The sequence below is a fragment of the Scardinius erythrophthalmus genome, assembly GCF_964197995.2.
Source record: "Scardinius erythrophthalmus genome assembly, chromosome: 25".
Taxonomy (NCBI): domain Eukaryota; kingdom Metazoa; phylum Chordata; class Actinopteri; order Cypriniformes; family Leuciscidae; genus Scardinius; species Scardinius erythrophthalmus.
In genome coordinates this window covers 31,060,392-31,084,443 of record NC_138245.1, presented here as the reverse complement: position 1 = coordinate 31,084,443, position 24,052 = coordinate 31,060,392, and the positions used below count along the sequence as shown (strand labels likewise).

The 24,052-nt window shown below is 35.8% G+C and overlaps 1 protein-coding gene across 2 annotated transcripts in view; it reads right to left on the bottom strand.

Moving 5' to 3' along the window:
- The window catches only part of sptbn1 (spectrin, beta, non-erythrocytic 1), a 115,268-nt gene that overhangs the window by 67,030 nt on the left and 24,186 nt on the right, over nucleotides 1-24,052 (bottom strand). Inside the window, exon 2 of one of the 2 annotated variants that reach the window (XM_081358344.1) lies at nucleotides 12,804-13,016. In XM_081358344.1, coding sequence (XP_081214470.1) covers nucleotides 12,804-12,948 — 145 coding nt within the window. In that variant the 5' untranslated portion in view covers nucleotides 12,949-13,016. Of the gene's footprint in view, nucleotides 1-3,836; nucleotides 4,355-12,803; nucleotides 13,017-24,052 lie in introns of those variants that run through there. The other variant, XM_081358345.1, reaches the window with a different exon arrangement.

Here is a 24,052-nt window from a genome sequence, read left to right as displayed (position 1 = left end):
TATATATATAGTAGTTTTTTTTATATATATATTTTCAGCATTATAAGAAAGCAAGAATATATTTTTTTTTAAATATACAGCTCGTCATTTGTCACATGTGTCACGTTTAAACAAACCGAGCAGGAGGGAAGCAGATGCATGATTATCATGCCATATTTTAAGTGATGACATTCCAGTTGTGGGACTCACAGTTCCTCCAGTGTTGCGGAGAGACAGCGATGAATGACCCGCTTCACCAGGAACATTCTCTCACGAGGGAACACACTCAGATTTACAGTCCATGATAATGTGAGCTAATGGTCAGAAATCACTCCAAATCAGTCACTTACTAGTTCACATTTGCTGCCTGTATATATAGGGCGCTAGAGTTCGGGACAGAGCTGTTGATAAAGTATGAGGAGTCTGTGAAGCGATCACAGGTGTAATATCTCGAGCTCAATCTGCCCAGTTTCAGGTTGACTGGTTTAAACTCCACCCTTAGTTTCAGAGACACACGACACACAGAAGTGAGGATGCGCTCGAGTGCATCGCTGCAGATGTGCCGAGGCCACAACACAACGCTTACTATTCATTTGCATTTGTGCTCATAACCTTATCTCAGAGTTTCGCATCCATAAATGTTAATTTTTTGTTTTTGTTTTACCATTTCTGGCTGTATCGTGTTCTCGAGTTGCTATGATTCTCTGAAGAAAAAAAAACACTGCATAACTTTATTTTTCCAGCTGATGTTATCAATGCCACTTATTGTTTAATCATAATTTTTTAAGGTCTTATAGAGACACTTTCCCCCCCATCCAATCATTTCCAAACATTTAGCAAGTAAAATTATGCAAATGGTGTTGTTTTCAGTAACTGAAATAAAGCTGAAATAAAATTGAAAAAAAAAAATCTAAACAATTTTCACTTAATAAAATAAAAAATGTATATAAATAAATTTATATAAATAAAATAAAAATAAAAACAATTTTCACTTAATAAAATCAAAACAATTATATAAATAAATTTAAATAAATAAATACAATTTTTAAAAAATCAAAAACAATTTTCACTTAATAAAATAAAAACAATTATATAAATAAATTTAAATAAATAAATTAAATTAAAAATATAAAACATTGTTTTCAGTAACTGAAATTAAGCTGAAATAAAGTGCAATATAAATAATACCTGAAAGCTTAAACTTGTATTAAATCTTAAAATATAAAAAGTGTATTTTAGTAACTGAACTTAAGCTGAAATAAAATAAAATATAAATATTTGAATTAAAACTATATATATATATATATATATATATATATATATATATATATATATATATATACACTATATATATACTATATATATCACCTACATTTTTTAAACTTAGAAATTAAATAATTAAGTTGAAGTTGAGCTATATAGAAATATTTATAAAAAACGATATATAAAAAATTACAAAAGCACAAAGGCTAATTCAAAATATGACAGAATATAAATAATACTAGAATAACAAAACAGGTTTTCGAATGAAATGAAAAAAAAAATTGTTTTGTGAAATGAAACGTGATTCTAATTGGAAACCTTAATTTTTTAGGGTGTCACACAATGACCTCTGAGTGAGTGTTCAGTGCAGGAAAGGCTTCAGTGATTCATGGCTTTGCGTATCTTTGAACGCCCAGCTGAGTTTCCCTTCACCGCTTACAGTCCAACTGAGAAGTTTACATCAGCCTGGCTTCATCATGACAGGCCATTGAGTGAGTCAAACATCCTCACACTGACCCGGACCATTCAGACATCTCACTCGGCCTCGCTTTCAGTGTCGTATCTCTGCCAACAGCCCAACAGAAGGTCATTGAGGAGACCAGACGCTTGGCAGCAAGACACACGACGACAAAAGCTCTGCTTCGGCACGAACCCCATGAGCAAAACTGTCCTATCGAGGTCTGTTAGAGTCGGCCCAACATCAGCTGGACGCAGTCTTACCGTCAGGGAACTATCTGTGCAAATAGAAGCTGCCAGGATCATGTGTTTAGACTATTGAAGCTGGTCCACAATAGCACTGGAAATCCAAGAATCTGTCATTTATCTTGGCTATAATCTCTTCTGTCAGGAGGGTTTGAAGAATGCTCTTGTGCAGTTTGCATTGATTTTTTTAAGGTGCATAAATAACACAGAACTTCTTGACTTTGGCGGGGAAATATCTTAATATCAAACCATCACATCTGAGGAACAAGATGCTACATGTCAAGTATGAAAGCAAATGCAATCTAATATGTGCTATCAGTACACAAGCATGAGCTAAAGTTGCATTTTAACCCCATAACACTGCAGATTAATCATTTAAATCCACAATGCAGTTGACATTAAAATAATAAAATCACTCAGAAAGAAAAGGCAAGTAATCCATCCAAGTTGAAAAACTAAAATTGTGAATTATGCATGACGAATTTTTAAGTATTTGGGTGGTGAAAGCAATACGGTTTATCTACCATATTAAGTTATTTACAACCCTGAGATGAAGATTAGTCAATCTATTACTGTATAACACAGGTAAAAGGTCAAGTTTTCATCATTAAACTACTTAAAATAAGTGGTTAACCTGAGCTACTGATAATCTGCACACAAACACATTTCTTTAGATAAAATCATCTGCTAAATGCGTAATGTAGACGTATTTCAGCGTTTTCAGCCCATCTAGAGTATCCATTTCTCATCCGACCTCCCAGCATGACCTCAAACCGAGCCGTGATTCATCTACGTTTACTTATTAACTGATAACAGAGCAATGACTCGTTTATACTAAACACACTTGTGCAATCTCATGCATGCATGCCTCTTAAAATGCTTGCTTTGGTTCAAAAGAAGAGATGTGTAAGAGCATGCATTGAGACTCAAAAAACCAGAGCTCTGAGAAGACATCTGCACTACAGTAAAGGCAAACGAAAGCAATGGCGTAAGCGTGTGAAATCGCTGAGTGTGTGAAGTGCCGAATGCCTAGTGCACATGTATTGATTTACACACAATTAGAAAAGATGCGACTAACACACAAATTCTCGAGCTGCAAAACCAGGCTGGTGAATGCAATGTGTCCACAACAGTCATGCATGGTTCAATGCGACTGCTTTGTCATAATATTAAAGGTATAAGCTGTCACTGGGGTGGTACCTTTCCAAAAGATGCATATTTGTACCTAAAGAGTGCATATTAGGCACTAAAAGTGCACATATTAGTACCTAAATAGTCAATATTAGAACCTTTTTAAAGGGTACAATCCCAGTGACAGCTTTTGCACCATTTTTTCTGAGAGTGAACAATGAGTAACAGTAAAGGCCTCGTGTGTATCTTATTCTAAACGGCTGGACTCATTAGCACTCGCGATTCAAATGCATATGAAGCCGCAGCTTTAAGAAACATGCCACTATCAGTGTGATAGTCAGCAGAACAAAACAACCACTCCCACCTTCCCCGGGTTTTCCATTGTTGTCTATGACGGGCCATTCAGCCCCCTTATTGACTCGGATCCCGGGGATTTTGGGGAAGGGAGGTTAAGCACAGAAGTTGCATGTTTGCATGAAAAGCATGCAACAAAAAAAAACTGACCATCTAAAATCCTTTGCACTAATCCAGTCTGCAACTCCCAATTCCACCAGACACCCTTTCAGTGAGGATTACAGGGAGAGTAAAGCACAAACCCATGCTTTCAATGCATCTATAAACCCATGCATTCAATGCATAATCAATGCATCTATAAAATCACAGACGCAGTGCTGAAGGAAACTCATGAATCGGCATCATAACGGTGCTCCGCGTAGCAACGCCTGTAAACAATGCATTCCCACATCCGGGACGCATCTTACCTTGCAGCTGCTTGAAACGCCCCTCGAGCTGGTTGTAGTTGAAGGGCATTTGCGCGGGGAAGCTCGGCTCCTGGTAAAAGCCCTCGGGGGCCCCGGACTCCCACTCCAAATCCATGATCCCTGACCGAGAGGGAAACTATTTCCAGATTCCTCCCAGAAAACCACGGAATGAAAAGCAACGACAAAGACGAGGAAAAGCTTATTTCTGCTCCTCTTTAAAGATATCCAAGCAAGAGGTTTCCGTCCCAGACTAATGTCCTAAAGGAGACGTGCATGCTTGTTCGTCTTCCCATTCAAAAGAAGCGTCTCCCCCTCAAAAAACTCCAGCACACACACAAAAACGCCCCTCCTCCGGTCACACACACACTCAGACTCAGAGGATGGCTTGCCCACACACTCCTCGTTTGAGACCGACCCGCTCTGAATCTGCAGGAGTCAATGGAAGGGTTTCTGTGAGACTCCTTTAGCGGAGCAGAAGAGGAGGGCAAGAGGGTTGTAATTTCACCAGCCTGTGTGTTTGCACATGATGTCACCACCTCATTACAATGAAAGAGGAGGAGGAGGAGAAGACGGGCCGTACCAAGTCTCCGGATGAGATGGGGGAGGAGAAAGAGCAGGAAGTCGGCTCATTTCCATGCATTGTTATTTAAAAGTCATGCAACACAAGCAAAGTCGCATTAGAAATGCGGAATGGCCTTTTTGGAATGTTGGACTGACTTGCATCCCGTCTAGAATTCCATTTCCCTAAAATTCCGTTTGCCTGAAATTCCATTGGCCTCCTCCTCTTGTCCCCCCCCCCTCTCGCCGTCCATCTGTTAGCAAGGTGAGGAGAGACTCTACCATGAATGCAGACTTTGAACTGCTTCTCAAAGTTTGCCTATTGAATTGCACTCCGCTGTAAAACAAACATCTGCTGTAATTCCCACTCAGGAATCTCACTCACACGGCTACGTCAGGATCCAGGACACACAGACAGACTGTCATGATGGCAAACGCTCCTGTCTGCTTTTCGTTACGGGTCTTAAACGTTATAAAAAGCAGGATTATGCAAACTAAGGCCCTCAACGGTGAATTAAAAGCCACACTGAGAAAGACAAAGGATCATGGGATATTTACGGGAAACTAAGGAGTGTTTTTATGAGAGTGGAGCGTTGATATGAAACGCTGCATGAAATGTTATAAATCAAGCAATAAAACGCTGGTTTGTTTTCTGTCAGCAACAGTGTTCCTGGCACAAAGCAAGCATTTGTTTCTGCTTAATGAAGAAAGAGGTTTATGTTGTTTTTTTTAGAATTCCAACTAAATTTGCTCATTGACATTCAGAATAAAAACGTGAACAACAGGCAAATTTTTGTTTATGTTTTAATAATTTAATGTGTTTTTGTCATTTTAATTTCAGTTTTAGTTTTAGTAATTTTAGTACTTACAGGCAACATTTATAACCCTAATTTCTATTAACATTTTTATTAGAAAAATAGGTTGTACTTTATTTTGCAATACGTGCACGTACTTAAAAGTGCTGGTTAATATAAGGTAACTACATTGGTTAAGGTTAGGTTCAGGGTTAGTAACTATAGTTATTACCCAGATATTGTAATTACTATAATAAGTACATTATATGTACTTATTATAGGAGAGATCTGTAAAATAAAGTGCTACTGAAAAATAAAAATGTTTTTATAAAATATAATGTTTTTAAAAATGTAAAATTTTCTGCTCTTTGATTAAAAAGTATTAGGCTTTACCATAGTAGAGTGATATGATATATATATATATATATATCATCATACTGAATTAATGCTATATTAATATACTATTATTTACACAGTACGCCATGGTACTTAAAAAAATAATCCCTCTTTCCACAAGACAGCATCCTCAAGGAACCATGAGATAAGCTATAATGTGACCAAATGTGTCCCATGATCCTGTATTTCCAAATGAAACAAATGTTGAATTATTCCTCGGAGTGTCTAGCGTGGGATCGCGGCCCGGGGGTGTTCTGGTGGATCTGGGCCCGCAGTGAGAGGGATATTTGTGCAGAAACACAGTCAGTTGTGTCATTTTGAAGTCACAAGACGTCCACGTGTCCTCGGCGCGCTTAATTCACCTCCGTCTGCACTTCTGTTCTCTGTCACAAGTGTGTGTCTGAGTCTCAGAGCTGAAATCATCCCTCGCGCCGTGAGAAACAGCCCACGATAAAGGAGCGCTTACTCTCAAACACGCACACGCTCCGTGGAATAATCTGGAGATAACCGGATGAATATATCGGGAAATGATGGGAAATGAAGGGCAATACACCCTAACCCTAACTGTGTGTGTGTGTGTGTGTGTGTGTGTGTGTGTGTGTGTGTGTGTGTGTGTGTGTGTGTGTGTGTGTGTGTGTGTGTGTGTGTGTGTGTGGATTTCCATTCATTCCCAATCGTTTCAATGATAAAATGATTCAAAAATATATATATTTTTAAAGATAATATTATATTATATTATATTATATTATATTATATTATATTATATTATATTATATTATATTATATTATATTATATTATATTATATTATATTATTTGAAGATATATAATGATAAATATTTTAACAATAAAAGTCGGAAAAATGTGAAGCCAAAATAAACGGAAAAAAATATTTATACATTTTATAAATGTAAAATAATTAAAAATAATAATACAATTATTTTAAAATATTCTATTTAAAAGATAAAAGCATATTAAATGATTATATTATTTCATATTATATTTTATAATATTATATTACCTGATGATATACTGTATATATAATAATAAATATTTTAAAAATAAAAGCCTTTTTTTAATGCTGACAAGGATTTATTTTTTATAAATGTAAAAAAAAAATAAAAAATAAAAATATATATATATATATATATATATATATATATATATATATATATATATATATATATATATATTATTTATTTATTTATTTATTTTTTAATTGATGAGAATGATTTACATTTTTGTATTTCCAAATAGATTTTTATAATTTCTAGAGAAAATGTGAATCTCTAGATATGGCTAAAATATCTGTGGATTCATGGATAAAATGGTCAAATCCCAAACTCTTGTCGAACAGCATTAAGTGGAGCATCTGACATGATCCAGTCTAGTCTTGATAATCCATACGAGAGGAACAGGCCTCAATAGTGGATTTATATCACATGATCTTTTCTAATCAATACCAGTATTTCTACATGAATATGCTGATATCTCAGCATGATAAAGAGCATTTGAAACTGACCATGAACAGAATGAACGCAGATTTCCCACAAATGCATGTCAGATGTGTTGTTTCTCGCTCACAGAGGGATAAATGTATGTAACTGCTTGTTTCTGCTGGCGCTGGGACAATCGCTGCTTTGGCAAGTCAACGAAGGCAACATTTCACATGATGCTCCGCTGTGATCTTATAAAAATGTACTTGCACAATCCCACAATTCCAGACGGATTCGGTTGTAACGCAACACAACTGCTCTTCCTCGACACTGAACTCAAGAGTGCTGATTTCAGCAAAGCCCATAACGTCTGGATAGTGCCTGGATACGGTGTGTTTCTGAGTATTACGATGATCTAACGCGTTCGGAAAGCTAAGTGGGGTGGTTTTCCAGACATCTGGCCGACGGACTCCGGAAGGGAAGGATAGAGGAAGGACAGGGGGTCTGTGGGTGTTTCCTTTCTCTTATGAGATGAACAACCATACAAACACGCAAACCAGGACATTCCAGCCCACAATTACATGAGATGAAACTGGGAAATATGGATATTTCTCCTGGTATATCTGGAGGCAAACAAGGAATGTGATCTAAAGAAAAAAAAACACTGGCCATAGGAAAGCAGTGCGAGTTCTCAATCTGAACTCAAACATTTCTAATGATCTGTGATTCTCAAATGATTCTCTATACTTTATGTCAACTCTTGACTCATTGTAGTTAAGAGTTAAGTTGTAGTTAAGTTGAGAGCTAAATAAAAGAGACGGATCTTCAGCGGAGGAAGAGAGTCACTCGAGGAGACGACAACCAGCTCATGTATTTTTCACGACACCTGTCAATAATTTAGATGCTCGTGTTTCATTGGTGGAATACTAGTCCACTGCCCCACAAACCAGTACGTGTGTGTGTGTGTGTGTGTGTGTGTGTGGGAAACCAGGCAACCAAGGGGAATTAATTATTCATGATGACAGCATTAATTCTATCTAGGTAGAGAGATTCATCCATCCGTCCATCAGTCCATCTGTCCATCATCAATCAATCAATCAATCAATCAATCAATCAATCAATCAATCTATTTATCTATCTATCTATCTATCTATCTATCTATCTATCTATCTATCTATCTATCTATCTATCTATCTATCTATCTATCTATCTATCTATCTATCTATCTATCTATCTATCTATCTATCTGTCTGTCTATCTATCTATCTATCTATCTATCTATCTATCTATCTATCTATCTATCTATCTATCTATCTGTCCATCATCAATCAATCAATCAATCAATCTGTATATCTCTATCTATCTATCTATCTATCTATCTATCTATCTATCTATCTATCTATCTATCTATCTATCTATCTATCTATCTATCATCTATCAATCAATCTATCTATCTATCTATCTATCTATCTATCTATCTATCTATCTATCTATCTATCTATCTATCTATCTATCTATCTATCTATCTATCTATCTATCTATCTATCTATCTACTGTATCTATCTATCTATCTATCTATCTATCTATCTATCTATCTATCTATCTATCTATCTTTCTATCTATCTATCTATCTATCTATCTATCTACATCATCCATCTATCACTCTATCTATCTGTCTGTCTGTCTACTTATCCATCCATCCATCCATCCATCCATCCATCAATCAATCAATCAATATGTCAATCTATCTATCCATTTATCCATCTATCTGTCCATCCACTGGTCAGTCTGTCCATCTGCTCATGATAATGGCAGAGATCATTGAGTTAACATAAATCATAAAAGTTTGATCAGTTTAATAAAATAGGCACAAACTTCTTACAAAATGCAGCCGAATTAAACAAAGTGTCAGAATCAATCCGTAATAAATCCCACACATGCTCGTGTTTAGCATAATAATAATAACACAAATAAAGGGGTGGTTTTCCCTCAATCTGGCGCCCCTGTTGTGAGGGATGATGTCCGTCTGTTCCTCGAGCACATGGTCCACATTAGTGAGGTATGCCTGAGATTCCCGACGGATCAGACCTCTGGGAGTGAACCGTGCCGGTGTGATATCGGACGTCCCATCCCAGCCCATGACAGCGTGACGAGACCGCAAAGACCTGAGACAATTCTGCTTCTATTTAAACGAGACTTTTACATCCTCTGAGGAATATATGAGGTTTGCTTACCGACGCGCTGCAGTATTGCTGAGTACGTTCTGGCCCAAGCCAAAAGCAAAATAAAAGTCATTATAAAAATGTGTGCCAAACTATTCAGTACTTCCTCCTGGAGCTCCTGATCTCAAATTTCATGGCTTGTTTAGTATGAAAACTCAAAGATGTCACTAGTTTGTAATTTCCATGCCTCTAGTGATTAGAGTGCGGATCGGGCCGAATTTTTCTGTCCGAGCCCAAGTTTGGCAACTGTAAATATTCAGCTTTTTTCCATGTTCATCTCTCTTTAGTGTGTAGTGTTGCAGTTTGAGCATGAAAAAGCACTTAGTTCTTCTCTATATCAGTGTCAGTGTTTCTGAACTCCTGAAACGCCTCCATTGTAGTCTTGAGTTTCTTCCGGGAACACGTCATAATATTCCTCATTATAATAATTCATGCGCAGAATAAAGGGGCGGGGCCTGGGTGAGTTAGTTAGTAGTGTGTTAAACTGGTGGTTATGGAAAGGGGCGGGACATTTCCCAAACGCACTCGAAGCGCTCGACCAATCACAACACACTGCTCCAGCCGACCAATCAGAGCACAGTGTGCTTTTCAGAAGGAGGGGCTTCATAGAGACAGGAAGTAAACAGAGCGTTACTGACAGACTGGGAAGAGAGGAGCCGCAACAATGGAGAATATGAGGAAAATAATCAACATTCAAGTTTTAGTAGAGCCTGAAAACAACATCAAGACATGGCCTATTTAAAAAAAATTACACACTGCACCTTAAACTTGCTGTGCATCTCTTTCTTGAGCATTATTCCTGCTTCCATGATGCAGAATGAGTGGGACAGAGCAAGGGTTGTATATGCTCTGCTGCCCAGGAATGCAGGAAAACACAATCACGTGAAACGTAGATGCTTTACTGGAATGCTGGGGATTTTTTACAACTCCAGAAATGGATTGTGGGTTTTGGCAACAAGAGAGAAAGGACGAGATTTAATATTTTTGTTTTATGTTCCATCTTCTTCATCCCTGAAGTTTCTAAGTGAGTCTCAGGGAGAGCGAAGCGTCTGTTTAAGCTCTACCACCCCGAGAGAATATGAGAAAACTCCAGCGCTCATAAACAACATCACACCTCTGTAAACACAGCGACCGAACGCATGATGCCTGATGGAAAACAGCAGAGGGAAATATGCCACTGTCATCCAAGGAGAATAAATTATATAAAGAAATACAACGAAACCCCACAGTGAGAGTTATGGAGGGGTTGAGGAGGTGGAATGATGTGGAAGTCTTTAAAAAATTATGGAAATTTATACCTTGCCGTTGTTACATCTCGCAATTCTGACTTTATATCTCACAATTGCGTATTATAAAGTCAGAATTGCGAGAAAAAAACTTTATAACTTTATTTCACGCAATTGCGACTTTATTTCACGCAATTCTGACTTTATATCTCGCAATTCTGACTTTATTTCACGCAATTGCAACTTTATATCTTGCAATTCTGAGAAATAATGTCAGAATTGTGAGATAAAAAGTCGCAATTATCTTTTAAAATGTTTTATTCTGTGGCGGAAACAAGCTTCCATATTAAATTGATCAAGAGTGACAGTCAAGACATTTATAATGTTACAAAAGATTCAAATTCAAATTAATTCTGTTCTTTTGAACTTTCTATTCATCAAAGAATCCTGAAAAATAAAATGTATGATGGTTTCCACAAGCTGTTTCCAACACTGATAATATCATAAATGTTTCTTGAGCATCAAATCCTCATATTAGAGTGATTTCTGAAGGATCATGTGACACTGAAGACTGGAGTAATGATGCTGAACATTCAGCTTTGATCACAGGAATAAATTACATTTTACTGTATATTCACATAGAAATCAGCTGTTTTAATTTGCAATAATATTTCACAATTTTTCATCAAATAAATGCAGACTTGCTGACCCCAAACTATTATTTTTCACATATATGTCAACATATTATGATGGAAGCAAGGAACAATGCAACCGATGCTTTATCATGCACCTACAATTTCAGAGTGTTTTAATGAACTTTTGTGACGACACACTCTAATGACTAATTAGGTTTTTGTAAATCCAAATATATTGTTTTCTAAAATGCATTATTATTCATCAAATGGTCCATCAGAGTGTCTAAGTGCCCTACAAAAGAAGCATTTAGTTCAACACAGATATATATTGTTTCTATAGGAACTGCATTAAAGATTCAACCCATGAATAAATCATCATGCATCTCCATATTGATTTTATGTAACACACAGTTTCCCGTACGAGGCGTAAGAGCGACGCGAGCCGGTCTGTGGGCTCGAGGGTTTCGCCGTGGATCTGAAATGGTGTGGGAGCTTCAGAAGGAGCGGATAAAGTGTGAACTTACGCCCACTTTCTCTCTGCCGCTGATCTCCCACGCACAAAATCACTGCATGTCATGTGCGAGCGGGTGGGCGTCACATTATCGAGCTATTCAAACTCCAAAACACACAATAGCTGACAAAAAAACACTTAATAACCTCTCTTATTGTTCCTCTCTGTCAAGCTCTGAAAGAAGGTCATGTTCATCTGTTTAACAGCATCACAGAAGGACACTATACTGTCAAATAAAATCTGTTACATTTACGGTAAAAGCCAGAAATATATCGTAAAAAATACAGTAGCAACATTTTAGGTTTTACAGACTTAATTTAAATTTACAGAAAACGAACATAATTCATTATCTGATGTAATGTTAATTTACCGACCCTACTGAAGTACTAATATCTGTTTTGTACCACTGTAACACACTGACAATCACTAATCACAGTGATGATGAGAGTCACATGATCAATCAAAGCTCATCACAAACACCATTTCCTCATTAAAATTAAAACTTAAATATAGAAGCAGCACAGTGTCATTCACACACACACTAAACACCATCATGGTATCACGTAAAAATGTTCAAATGCAATAAACATTCATTTAACAACATAGAACCCTAATGTACATAACTGATCAGAAATAACAAAGAAAAACTATGAAGAAACAGTAATTTCAACAAAAGTACATCAAATGTGAAGTGTCACGCAGGGAATTGTGGGAATGTCAATTAACAGTTTTCTACTGTAAATTATACAGTGACTTTTCACTTCCAAAAACTGTATTTTACTGTAAAATTACATTAAATGTACAAAATCTATATTTTGTAGATTTAGATCTATCACAGTTATTGGGTAACCGTATCTAGTTAGGGTGGCCATTTCCATAACCAAAAAGGAGGACGGGGCGGGGGGGTTTAAATCATAAATCAGATGTATGTACAATAACATTACGATGTCCAGCAATCGATTTAAATAGTAAATTTATCGCATTTCACGGTTTTCCACTGTAAATTATACAGTGACTTGTTCTTTTTCACTTCCAAAAACTTTCATTTAACGGTATTTTACTGTAAAATTACATTAAATGTACGGTTAGATCTATCACACTTTGTGTGTAGACACTGTACACTGTACACACTGTAGCATTTTTACGGTGATTTACTGTTAAAAACAGTGTTGGTTTGTGATTCCCACTCACCCGCTAGAGCCTTGATGCGCGAGCGCTCGAATAGCCGGGCCGAGCTGTTCTCGTTGTCCCATTCGTCCTCCCAGCGGTTGTTCACGCTGTCCGGGTATTGTTGCTGGATGTCCATGTGCTCGAATTCTGCGGCTACTGTCGTCATCCTGACCTCTGACCTTTCGGCTTTTCACCGTTCACACTTCCTCATGGGCGGCTTCCTCTGAAGCCCGGCTGAAAGAGACAGAGGGGTCAAAGGTCATTATAGTGGGATATTTAAGATACATCACAGACATCATAATCATATTTGCTCCACTGATTGTGGATCAGCTGGATTCTGTGTAATGGATTTAAATATGGTAATAATGAGGTTAAACTGAACTAAGAATTCAATGAAAACATTGAATTAGTCAAAGAGAAATATTTGCAACCCATTTTACTTCTGCATGCATATATTTGTGTGTGTATATATATATGAAAACATAATACATATTGTCGTTAATATGTTATAATATTTTACTCTTTTTTTCTGGTTGAACATCTAATAAAAACACACACACACACACACACACACACATATATATAATATATATACACACAATTTCTTTTAGATATTCAAACAGAAAAAAGAAGGGAAATAAAGAGGGAAAAATATCACATTTAATAATTAAGATTATTACAAAAAATGTTTAACTATACAGATTTTTTCAGTTTTATTTTTTTATTTTGCGTGCACTGATAAAAAATAAATAAATACTGCAATAAGACCAGGAAAGTGTATCATGAACGTAAATAAAATATCGACTTCAAGTTGACTTTAGTAAAAAGAAATTCAAATATGTATTACATAAAGCAATTTCCACAAAAGTAAAACAACTGTGTTTTCCAGAGTGTTGTTTGTTATCGGTGACTCTGGGAAAGAGTGTCTGACTCTGAATAAGACTTTAATTGTTCATCGGCTCTGCTGACCTTTGCAAAGAGACAGCACTTATTTATTTCCCATCAACCCCTCCTCTCCTCTCTTCTCTCCATCATCCATCACCTTGACACTGATGCACATCTCTGAGCTTTAAGGACCGACTGCCACCTATTGGACAACCCTGAGATCTGCCCCTGTAATGCCCACAATCCCCGGACCAGCACGGTCATGTGGCGTTCCTCACCCGTGAGATAATGGACACTGGCAGAACTACAATGACACAATTGGTTCCCTCGCCAAGAGTTTCTGCTTTCCTAATTAAAATCTGTAGTCTGTCCTCAAATACGTCTCAGCGTGCCGTGATGACATCATCAGCCAAAACTGTGTGTACGGATGGCCCTAAAATTACTTTCCAGCTCTGGAGTGATGCTAGCTTGTTTATCTCGAGTTCTATATTACAAGGTTTTTCAATGAATCCCACATTTTCTGGGGATTTTTTTGGGAGCGGATCCAAATGCCTTCTTTATAATAAATCAAGAATTAGATTCTATGTAGATTTTATATTCATAAATCTAGGTTTTCAAATTGTAGACCTATTTGTGAAATATTCTTACAAGAGATAAAACATTATTTACTGACAATTTCACTCTCGCCTAACAAGAAAGCACTCAGAACATGTTGTTTTACTTTTACAAAAAAAAAAATTTTTTTTTTTTACTGTATTTAATGTGAAATTTATATTGATTTGTGTAATTCCCTCTTCTTTTCTTTTCTTTTCTTTTTTGGGGTGACTGACTGTTTTTGTTTCGTTCTTTACTTTCTCTATTAGTGTTATTCTTAACTATTGTGATGCTCTAATTTAGTTGTACCATGGTGTAAACTAAATGTTCAAATAAAGCATTAAAAAACAACAACAACGATGAATGGTGTGAAAATTATAGAATTTTTTTAATAACTTTTATATCTAAAAAAATTATGTAGAAATACATTATTATCTAAACGCAAACCTTTTTAAAACTCAATGTATAATAAGATTGAAGGGAAAGATGTCTGTAGTTTACCAAGTAAATACTGTATCACCAATAAAGTTTAAGAAGTTACATATTTAATTTAATTTACCCAAGTCGTCTCAAGATTTATTAGAGACATGGAGAATAAATGTGCCTTTTGTAACTTAGAAGAAGAATCAATAAAACATTTATTCTTTGAATGTGTATTTTTGGATTGATATTGAATATTGATTATTTAAATTCACAAAATGAAAGATTTGACTATGTGGTAAAGATAACTTTTGTTATATAAAAATAAGAGTTGAGAGCAAAATTTGGTGATTAACTTAATAATTATGTATGGAAAATACCATACACACAAACAGAAATGGACTAATAATAAACCTAACATTATATTATTTATAATTGAACTTAAGCGTTACATTGAGGCCCTTAAAGATGCAAGAAATAAAAAAAGCAAAACGGATGCATAGAATTTTTTAATTCATCTTTTTGGAATTTTTTGGAATTTATCCCTTGTATAATTTTTTTTCTGTTGTTTCCTTTGATGCTATTATGAATATAATAGACAATAGTTGAATGCATTGTGATCCTCTATATATGTATGTTGTTATTGTTCTGTTATGCAACCAAAATACAACGAAAAAAACGAATGGCCCTAAAAGATCAGGGGGGTTATGATGCACACCAAGTGCGCAAACCAGCACAGAAACACCCTGAAATGCAATGCTTTTCACTGTTAAACGTTTATCGTTCTAATTGCTATTATCAGGCTTGGTTTGCATGCGGTTGTTCTCCTGCGAGATGTTCTTCTTCAAACACCTCCCACACAAAACCTGCGCGGCGCTAACATCTCACAGGAGCGTTTCTCAAACAAACGGAGAGTTTCCAGGGCATTTTTGTAGTGAGAGTAACACCCGTGTCCCAGAAACCGCTAGTTGCAGGCGGCTAAATATAACTGTGCCACTGGGACGGCTTCTGGAGAGAGATTCGGGTTCGGAGTGAGTAGCTACTCGAGCAGAATGTCAAACAATGAGCAAGATGACACAGAAATCAAGGGCAAATGCTGAATACTAGCATACGACTCGTAGTCCTACAGTTTCTGCCACAGAAAGATATAGTAAAACAAGTGTAGCTTGAAGTGAGGATAATGGATGGCTGTGTGATTCGATTCATAAGCTTGCGATTCGATTCGAATTTTGATTCAAAATCTAAATATCAGGAATGGCATGTTCATTTTTCTCAAGGAAAGAAATCTCTCAACTAATGCTGTAAACATACAGGGAAACCTGGTGGTATTATTATTAAAGGTTCAAATTAACAACTTCTTATAGCCTACATGATGTCTATATCTTTCAACATTCCTTCTGATGTTCAGTCATGTTTATTTGGTGCCGTAACTAGTAGTAAAGAGGAAGACAGATCCGCTGGAAATGAGCTATAGATCTATTTACAACACACATCTGTTATTCCTCCATTGTGCTGAGGACTTTTATCAAGCTATCGCCTCCCAAAAAGACAATAATGGTCTGTCAGTGACGTCTTTGCCATTCAGATGTATTCAAAACAATATGTATCACATTAACATGAATCTTATGAAAGTATTATGGTAGTACCGTGGTGTATTGGTATCAGATGGTAATACTATAGTACTTTGATATTGAATTATGTACCATGGCATTTAAAAAACAATTGGTACCATATCCAAAATATCATACTATTTCCTTTATATAGCATTTATATAGGCTTTTAAATTATAAAGAATGGCATAATGGTAATGTCCGATTTATTTTATATTAGCATAGATGTGCTATAAAATGTATAAGGTACTTCAAAGAATACTGTCTAAAATAAAGTACCCTATTTTTTGTTAAGTGTACATGTCCAAGTATATTAATTGTATTCATACACCATATTAATGGCACCGTAGTGTTTTTCCATAGTAGCCTATATTTTTATGGTAATACCAACACTAAACACACATTGACTTCTAAATGCACATTATATTAAGGAGTGACTCAAACTTGTGTATCTCAAGTAAACGCAGTGAAGTAAAGACGGTAAAGACAGCATGTGACGCAGCAGGAGACGTTCTCGTGTCAATATGTCAGCTGGACTGATGGGTTTGTCTGGCTCAAAGAGTATTGATTTCCCAGCATCCCTCAGACACAGTTAGTGAAGCGAGCGGTTGAGCTCTGCAGTAAAAGCCTCGGCATTACCGTCCTCTCTGACTTTACTAAACACAACACAAAAGCCCACGCAACCTGTCTTTGCAACTTTATATTATATATAAAAAGTTCATCTTGCAAAAGATTACTGTGGTTTTAGCATAAAGACACACCATGGAAATATATACCACAGTATCTTCATTTTTATTCCTATTTATTTTTCCTTGCAAATGATGCTACTGTAGTCCTAGGCCTATGTTTTTGAGATATGTACCATAGTAAAACCTTGAATATATACAATGATCTTTGTGTACATACATACTAATCATTTAGTGACATGGTATACACACACACACAAACAAACACACTCACACACAAACAAACAAACACACTCACACACAAACAAACATACAATCACACAAAAACACACACACACACACACACACACACAGTAACTTATACTGTAGCCTACTGTGTATTGTGATATTACACCGTGTCCTAACTACACGCGACGCGACGCGCGATAAAATGTTCTTTTCCATGTTAATCAGAGTGTTTGTCCCATAGACTGTAAAAAGGTTTGTCCTAACCAGCCGCGACGGCGACAAGCGAAACAGTTAGAAACGGTTTCTATTTCGACGTCGCGCTGGAACAACAAACACAAAGTGTGTCAATGATAATCTCAGGCGCTGTTTATGTGCTTTATTTAATGTTAAAAGCGTGTAATGTGACTTTGAATATCATTTAGTGCTCCAGCTTTGTGGCTGTAAAAGCAACAATGGATAATTCACCTCAGATCTTGAAATTAAACAAATGGAAACAAGAACGTTCAAACTGTAAACAAACAAGTGTATTATTTGACTAATATTGTTTTAGTAACTCAGTATGTACTTGAATAATGTTTAAATGGTGTAATATTTGTGAATTTGATTGTGTAGCCTACTTAACCATTTTCTTGCGAGTGCCGTCAAGATTATTATGCTGCTGTGCACTTGCCGCGAGACTCCGCCCACACGCTGTTCTGAATCTGATTGGTTGTGGGTTTTGATTGATTTTGACGCATCTTGTAGTCGCGTCGCTGGAATCTTATTGCATCGCGTCCTATGATCGCGTCTAGTTAGGACACAGTGTTACTAAAAAATATATTATTTATATACTGTTATAATTTTTATACATATTTTGAATTAGATTAGATTTCAGTTTTATTTTAATAGTGCTTTTGTCATTTTTTGTTAGTTTTTGCTTTTTAAAATATTTATATTAGATTCAATTTATGTTTATATTAGTTTTATTAATTTTATGCCATTTTTATTTGTTTTTTAGTTTTAATTTTAAAAAAGTATTTCTGTTGTAGTAATGTTTGTACTTAAACTTAGATTACTTCAGTTAATTGCCATGGTCATATTTCTATTTCTATTAAAAAAGTTTTTTTTTTTTTTTTTTTTTTTTAGTTTAAGTTTTTTATAATATTTATTTTTTATTTTATTTCATGCTTTATTTCAATTGCCAAAAACTCTTTTTAATTATTTGAACAGGTGAATTTTAATCAATTTAATTTTAGTTAACAATAACAACACAATTATTCTTATTATTATTCTTATTATTTTTTTATTTTTTTTATAAATAAAAACAAGTTACCTTGGGTCAAACAGCAATGATATAGATGCATTAACGCCATGATGTGATTGTCGTAATTACGAGATTTCAACTTATAAAAAGCGTTCATGTCCTCATCAAGCTCGTAATTACAACTTGTAAATTGGGATTTTTGACCATTGCAGATTAATTTAGGCATTGATTAGAAACGCATAATTCCCATTACCAGCTCCGAGCAGAACATCACGTGTTGTCATCTAGAAATTACTGTAATTATGGCATGGCGTAAATGCAGCATATGAATATTGTTATGAAAATACCATCTGATATCCTTTCTAAGCCTTGGTACCAGCAGTGTGTGACTCAAGGTCGACATCATCCTGAGGATTCAAGCATGATCTAGTCTGAAAGACGATCCAGGTGACAGTTAAGACCAGGGCTTCTCTGAGCGAGTGTGTGTGTGTGTGTGTGTGTGTGTGTGTGTGTTAGCACCGCTCTTATACTGCTGAGGTCAAAGCTGCCGCTAGCATGTGCGCTAGTTCTCTGCAGAGCTGTTTTTAGCATCGCTGGCACACACCCAGAGGATGCTGGGACTGCATTAAAGGGATAGTTCACCCAAAAATGAAAATTAGCCCATGATTTACTCACCCTTAAGTCATCCTAGGTGTACATGACATTCTTCTTTCAGATAAATATAATCAGTTATATTAAAAAATGTCTTGGCTCTTCCAAGCTGTACAATGGCAGTGAATTGCTGTTTCTGTTATGAAGTCCATAAAAGTGCATCTATCCATCATAAAAGTGCATCTATCCTTGATAAAAGTGCATCTATCATCATAAAAGTGCATCTATCCATGATAAAAGTGCATCTATCCATGATAAAAGTGCATCTATCCATCATAAAAGTGCATCTATTCATGATAAAAGTGCATCTATCCATCATAAAAGTGCATCTATCCATCATAAAAGTGCATCTATCCATGATAAAAGTGCATCTATCCATGATAAAAGTGCATCTGTCCATGATAAAAGTGCATCTATCCATGATAAAAGTGCATCTATCCATGATAAAAGTGCATCTATCCATGATAAAAGTGCATCTATCCATCATAAAAGTGCATCTGTCCATGATAAAAGTGCATCTATCATCATAAAAGTGCATCTATCCATGATAAAAGTGCATCTATCCATGATAAAAGTGCATCTATCCATCATAAAAGTGCATCTATCCATGATAAAAGTGCATCTATCATCATAAAAGTGCATCTATCCATCATAAAAGTGCATCTGTCCATGATAAAAGTGCATCTATCCATGATAAAAGTGCATCTATCATCATAAAAGTGCATCTGTCCATCATTAAAGTGCATTTATCCCTGATAAAAGTGCATCTGTCCATCATTAAAGTGCATCTATCCCTGATAAAAGTGCATCTGTCCATCATTAAAGTGCATCTATCCCTGATAAAAGTGCATCTGTCCATCATTAAAGTGCATCTATCCCTGATAAAAGTGCATCTGTCCATCATTAAAGTGCATCTATCCCTGATAAAAGTGCATCTGTCCATCATAAAAGTGTATTTGTCTGAAAGAAGAATGTCATATACACCTAATTTTCATTTTTGAGTGAACTATCCCTTTAAAGCACACAAGATCCGACCTAAAGATCCGGCCTCTGGGAATTAAGATCATCTAAATCAGTGGTTCTCAAAGTGTGGGGGCGCGCCCGTTACTGCAGGGGGGGCGCGGGAGATCAGCAAAAAATAAATAAATAAAAATACAGCCGTTACGTTACTACGGCATTCAAGTGCGTGAAAGCGGTAGTGAAAGCGCTCTTCTTTTATAAAGCGGCAACGAACGGCAATGAATCGTTCTTCTTCAGACCGTTGGAACAAGCCCAACATAGAAGTTGCTCGCCAAAGAAAAAAACCTCTTCAGCGGACCGAATCACGTGAACGCGGCACTCCGCTGCTGTGCGCGCTCTGGTGAGAAGACCAACCAGAAGCTGAGCTCGTGAGGCACTCTCCAAAGCTGCTATATATTAACTTTTAATTATAAATTAAAAGTTTAAGTTCTGGTTTATTATTCTCTCTTACTGTTGATTCAATGACATGACAAATTAAAACTATTCCTGTTTTTCATTGAACGTTTTTATTTTATTTTGTATATATTTTTTTTTTTTCAAGGAGAAATACAGAAAGCAGGCCTTCAATAATTTCCTAAATCAGAGACACTTGTAAGTTTATCATTGCACGTTTTTCATTGTAAAAAAAACTTTCTGCTTTTATATATTTATTATTACATTTTTTTGGGAGGGGGGGCTCAGATTTTTTTAAAGGTTTAAAGGGGGGCGTGACCAAAAAGTTTGAGAACCACTGATCTAAATGACAATAGCCTATGCTTATTTGAGTATTGCATCGTTAGCTCTGCAACATGCTAAAGGCTAACTCTATTTAAGCCAATTGTGCATTGAATTTTCCATTTCAGTTTAGATGTTCCCTGCTCACTTTTAGAACAATATCAAGTCATCATAATCATTATCTTTCCTCTCTTCCTCTGAACGACCATTACAGGCAATTTCTCCCTCCATTTCTCTCCGCAGATTCAATTAGCTGGTAAACAACAGAATGAGGATCTTTTAGCAAATTGCTGACATTAATCTGCACAAACTGCTGAGCCAATGAGATCAAACGGCTGTTTTAGCCACAGCCTGATTGGTTGTAACAGGTCACCTGACTCAATCTGAGCAAGTCATGCTAAAATCACAGAAAGTTTGGGGTCTGGAAAATGTTTTAATGTTTTTGAAAGAAGTCTCTTCTGCATTTATTTGATAAAAAATACAGTAAAAATTGTGAAATATTTTAACAATTTAAATCATCTGTTTTCTATGTGAATAGTAAAATGTAATTTAATTCTGTGATCAAAGCTGAATTTTCAGCATCTTCAGTGTCACATGATCCTTCAGAAATCATTATAATACGATGTTTTGATGCTCAAGAAACATTTATGATTATTATGTTTGTGAAAACCATGATACACTTTAATTTTCAGGATTCAAAGTTCAAGAGAACAGAATGTATCTGATATAGAATAATTTGTAACATTATAAATGTCTTTACTGTCACTTTTGATCAATTGAACGTGTCCTTGCTAAATAAAAGTATTAATTGTAATAAAAATCAAGTAGTCAAACATCATAATTAGAATTGCACATATCTAAAAAGCTACTCTGAACTCATTTATTTATTTAAAGTGCTAAATATTAAAAGTTTGTATTAATGTAATTAAATTACGTTACAGTTTCATTTCACTAACAATGATTTTATTTATCTATACATATGATATTCTGGCAATAACAGGGGAAACTGTAGTTAAAGCTTAAAATTATTCAAATATGGCCTTGTGATTTTGTTAGATGTGTAATTCTATCAAGGTCTCTTCCATAAAGCAAACGTTGGCATTTTTCTGAGCATCTCAAGGTCATTTCATGATCGAATTGTATTCGGCACACCTTGCACTTGCTTCTGAGCTAAAACGATTCCTATTAATGGATTAGTTTTGTACACATATTTAGAAGAGCTTTAAAAGCCCGGATCGATCTGGTGTTGAAACCGAAGCGGATGCATGAGTGCGGATCAGCAGTGAACTCATTAGGACTCCATTTACCCGGTCAGTGTTTCCGCCACACTCTCATCGGTGGGAAATGAATGCTGGGATCCGCACAACACACACAAATGCCCTCTGTTGCACTTTCATTAGTTTGTGCCCCCTTTCTCCCCGTGAGGTGGAAGCAGTCTTTGAGAAAGCCATTATGAATCCGGAAACTTCATCTCTGGCCAAAGCATTTCATGCAAACTGTTCTCAGACCCCTGCTCGGCCAACCGAGAGATGCATCGCGATCGCGGGCAGTGAATGCAGGCCTTCGACGTGTTATGACAGCCTTGTGTTTTGGCATCCCGACTCGAGCCAAGAATCATGGTGGGGGAAGCATAAAAGCTTGTGCTGAAGGCATTCTCATCCCATCGGATGCAACACACTTGGACAGTGAGAGACACGCTGAGACTCGTGAGGCCGAGGCATGAGACTCCTCCAGCAGGGGGCGCTGGTGCATGAAAACAAACACTGGCCTCACACTAATCAGTGTTTTTCAGAGATGCAACAGAGACCGGATCTCCAGGGATTTACAGTGAACGCTGTGTGTGTGTGTGTGTGTGTGTGTGTGTGTGTGTGTGTGTGTGTGTGTGTGTGTGTGTGTGTGTGTGTGTGTGTGTGTGTGACCCAGATGTCAACTATAAAAGCTTTAAACGCATCGGTGAAGTGAAGCTCACAAAGAATGGCCTGGTCACATTTACACCGCAAATCAAAAGAAATGTTGCATATTTTTAGGACCTTAACCTTTAAGTTTTTTGGGGATTGTGAGATTATTTTTTTTATTTAACTGTAGAAAAAAAGTGCAAAACTAACAATAAGCAAAATATAAATGTCATTTATGTTTTTTTTTTTTTTTTTAGTTGAACCTCCTCCACAGTTGGTTGAGCACTTGCTTTTCAATTTTGGTTTATTTTTATTCCCATTTATGTAAAAAAATAAAATAAAATTATAATAAATAATAATAATAATAAATAAATGAAATAAAATACAATAAAATTCTTCATTAATACAATATACTTTTTTATATAAAATAAATTAATATAAAATAAATTAAAATAAAATAAATTAAAATTCTTACTACAGTCATACAATACATGCAAATTTTATATAGCACACAAAGTATACATCGTTTGTAGTACTTAATGTAATTTATATTAATTGTATTATATGTGTATATCCTATATATATATAGGCTCTCACTCTTAAAATACTTTTTTCTAAAGACTGTTAAATATATATATATATATATATATATATATATATATATAAAACATAAAATTAATATAAATTACATTAAGTACTACAAACAATGTATATTTTGTGTACTATGTATAATTTGCATTAGTCTGCATTTTTTGTGGCGCAGGGGAAATATGCTTAATTGTGTTTAAAATAATGCAATGCACAATAAAATATATCAATGCAAAATAATAATAATGCACAATGCAATTCGTCCAAATGTTTTTTAAATGTTCTAAATGCAAAATAATAAACTAATAATGCAAAATATAAATGCTGTTTTTATCTTTGATTTTGGGCTGAAGTATAAGCCAGACGTGTGTGTCTCCTTTCTTCTCTCCGCACATTTCTAAGCGCTGATGTGTGAATCACCATGGCAGACCTCGAGAGAAAGAGCCTCATTGTGTGAAAGCCATCAAACTGTGTGTCTCACTGTCACATAAAGCTGTCCGGACCGTGTTCGTGTGTTTCTCTGGATGAGATAAAGGACACGGGTCTCCAACACAAGAGTTTCAGAACGGCCTGTGAGTGTGAATATTTCCAAAAATCCACGATAACGCATCATTGTTCGTTTCCACCAAAATACCTTATTTACCACAGTGAGATGACTGTAAATGAATCGAAGATTGTAAATGAATCAAATAAAGACTGTAAATGAATCAAAGACTGTAAATGAATCAAATAAAGA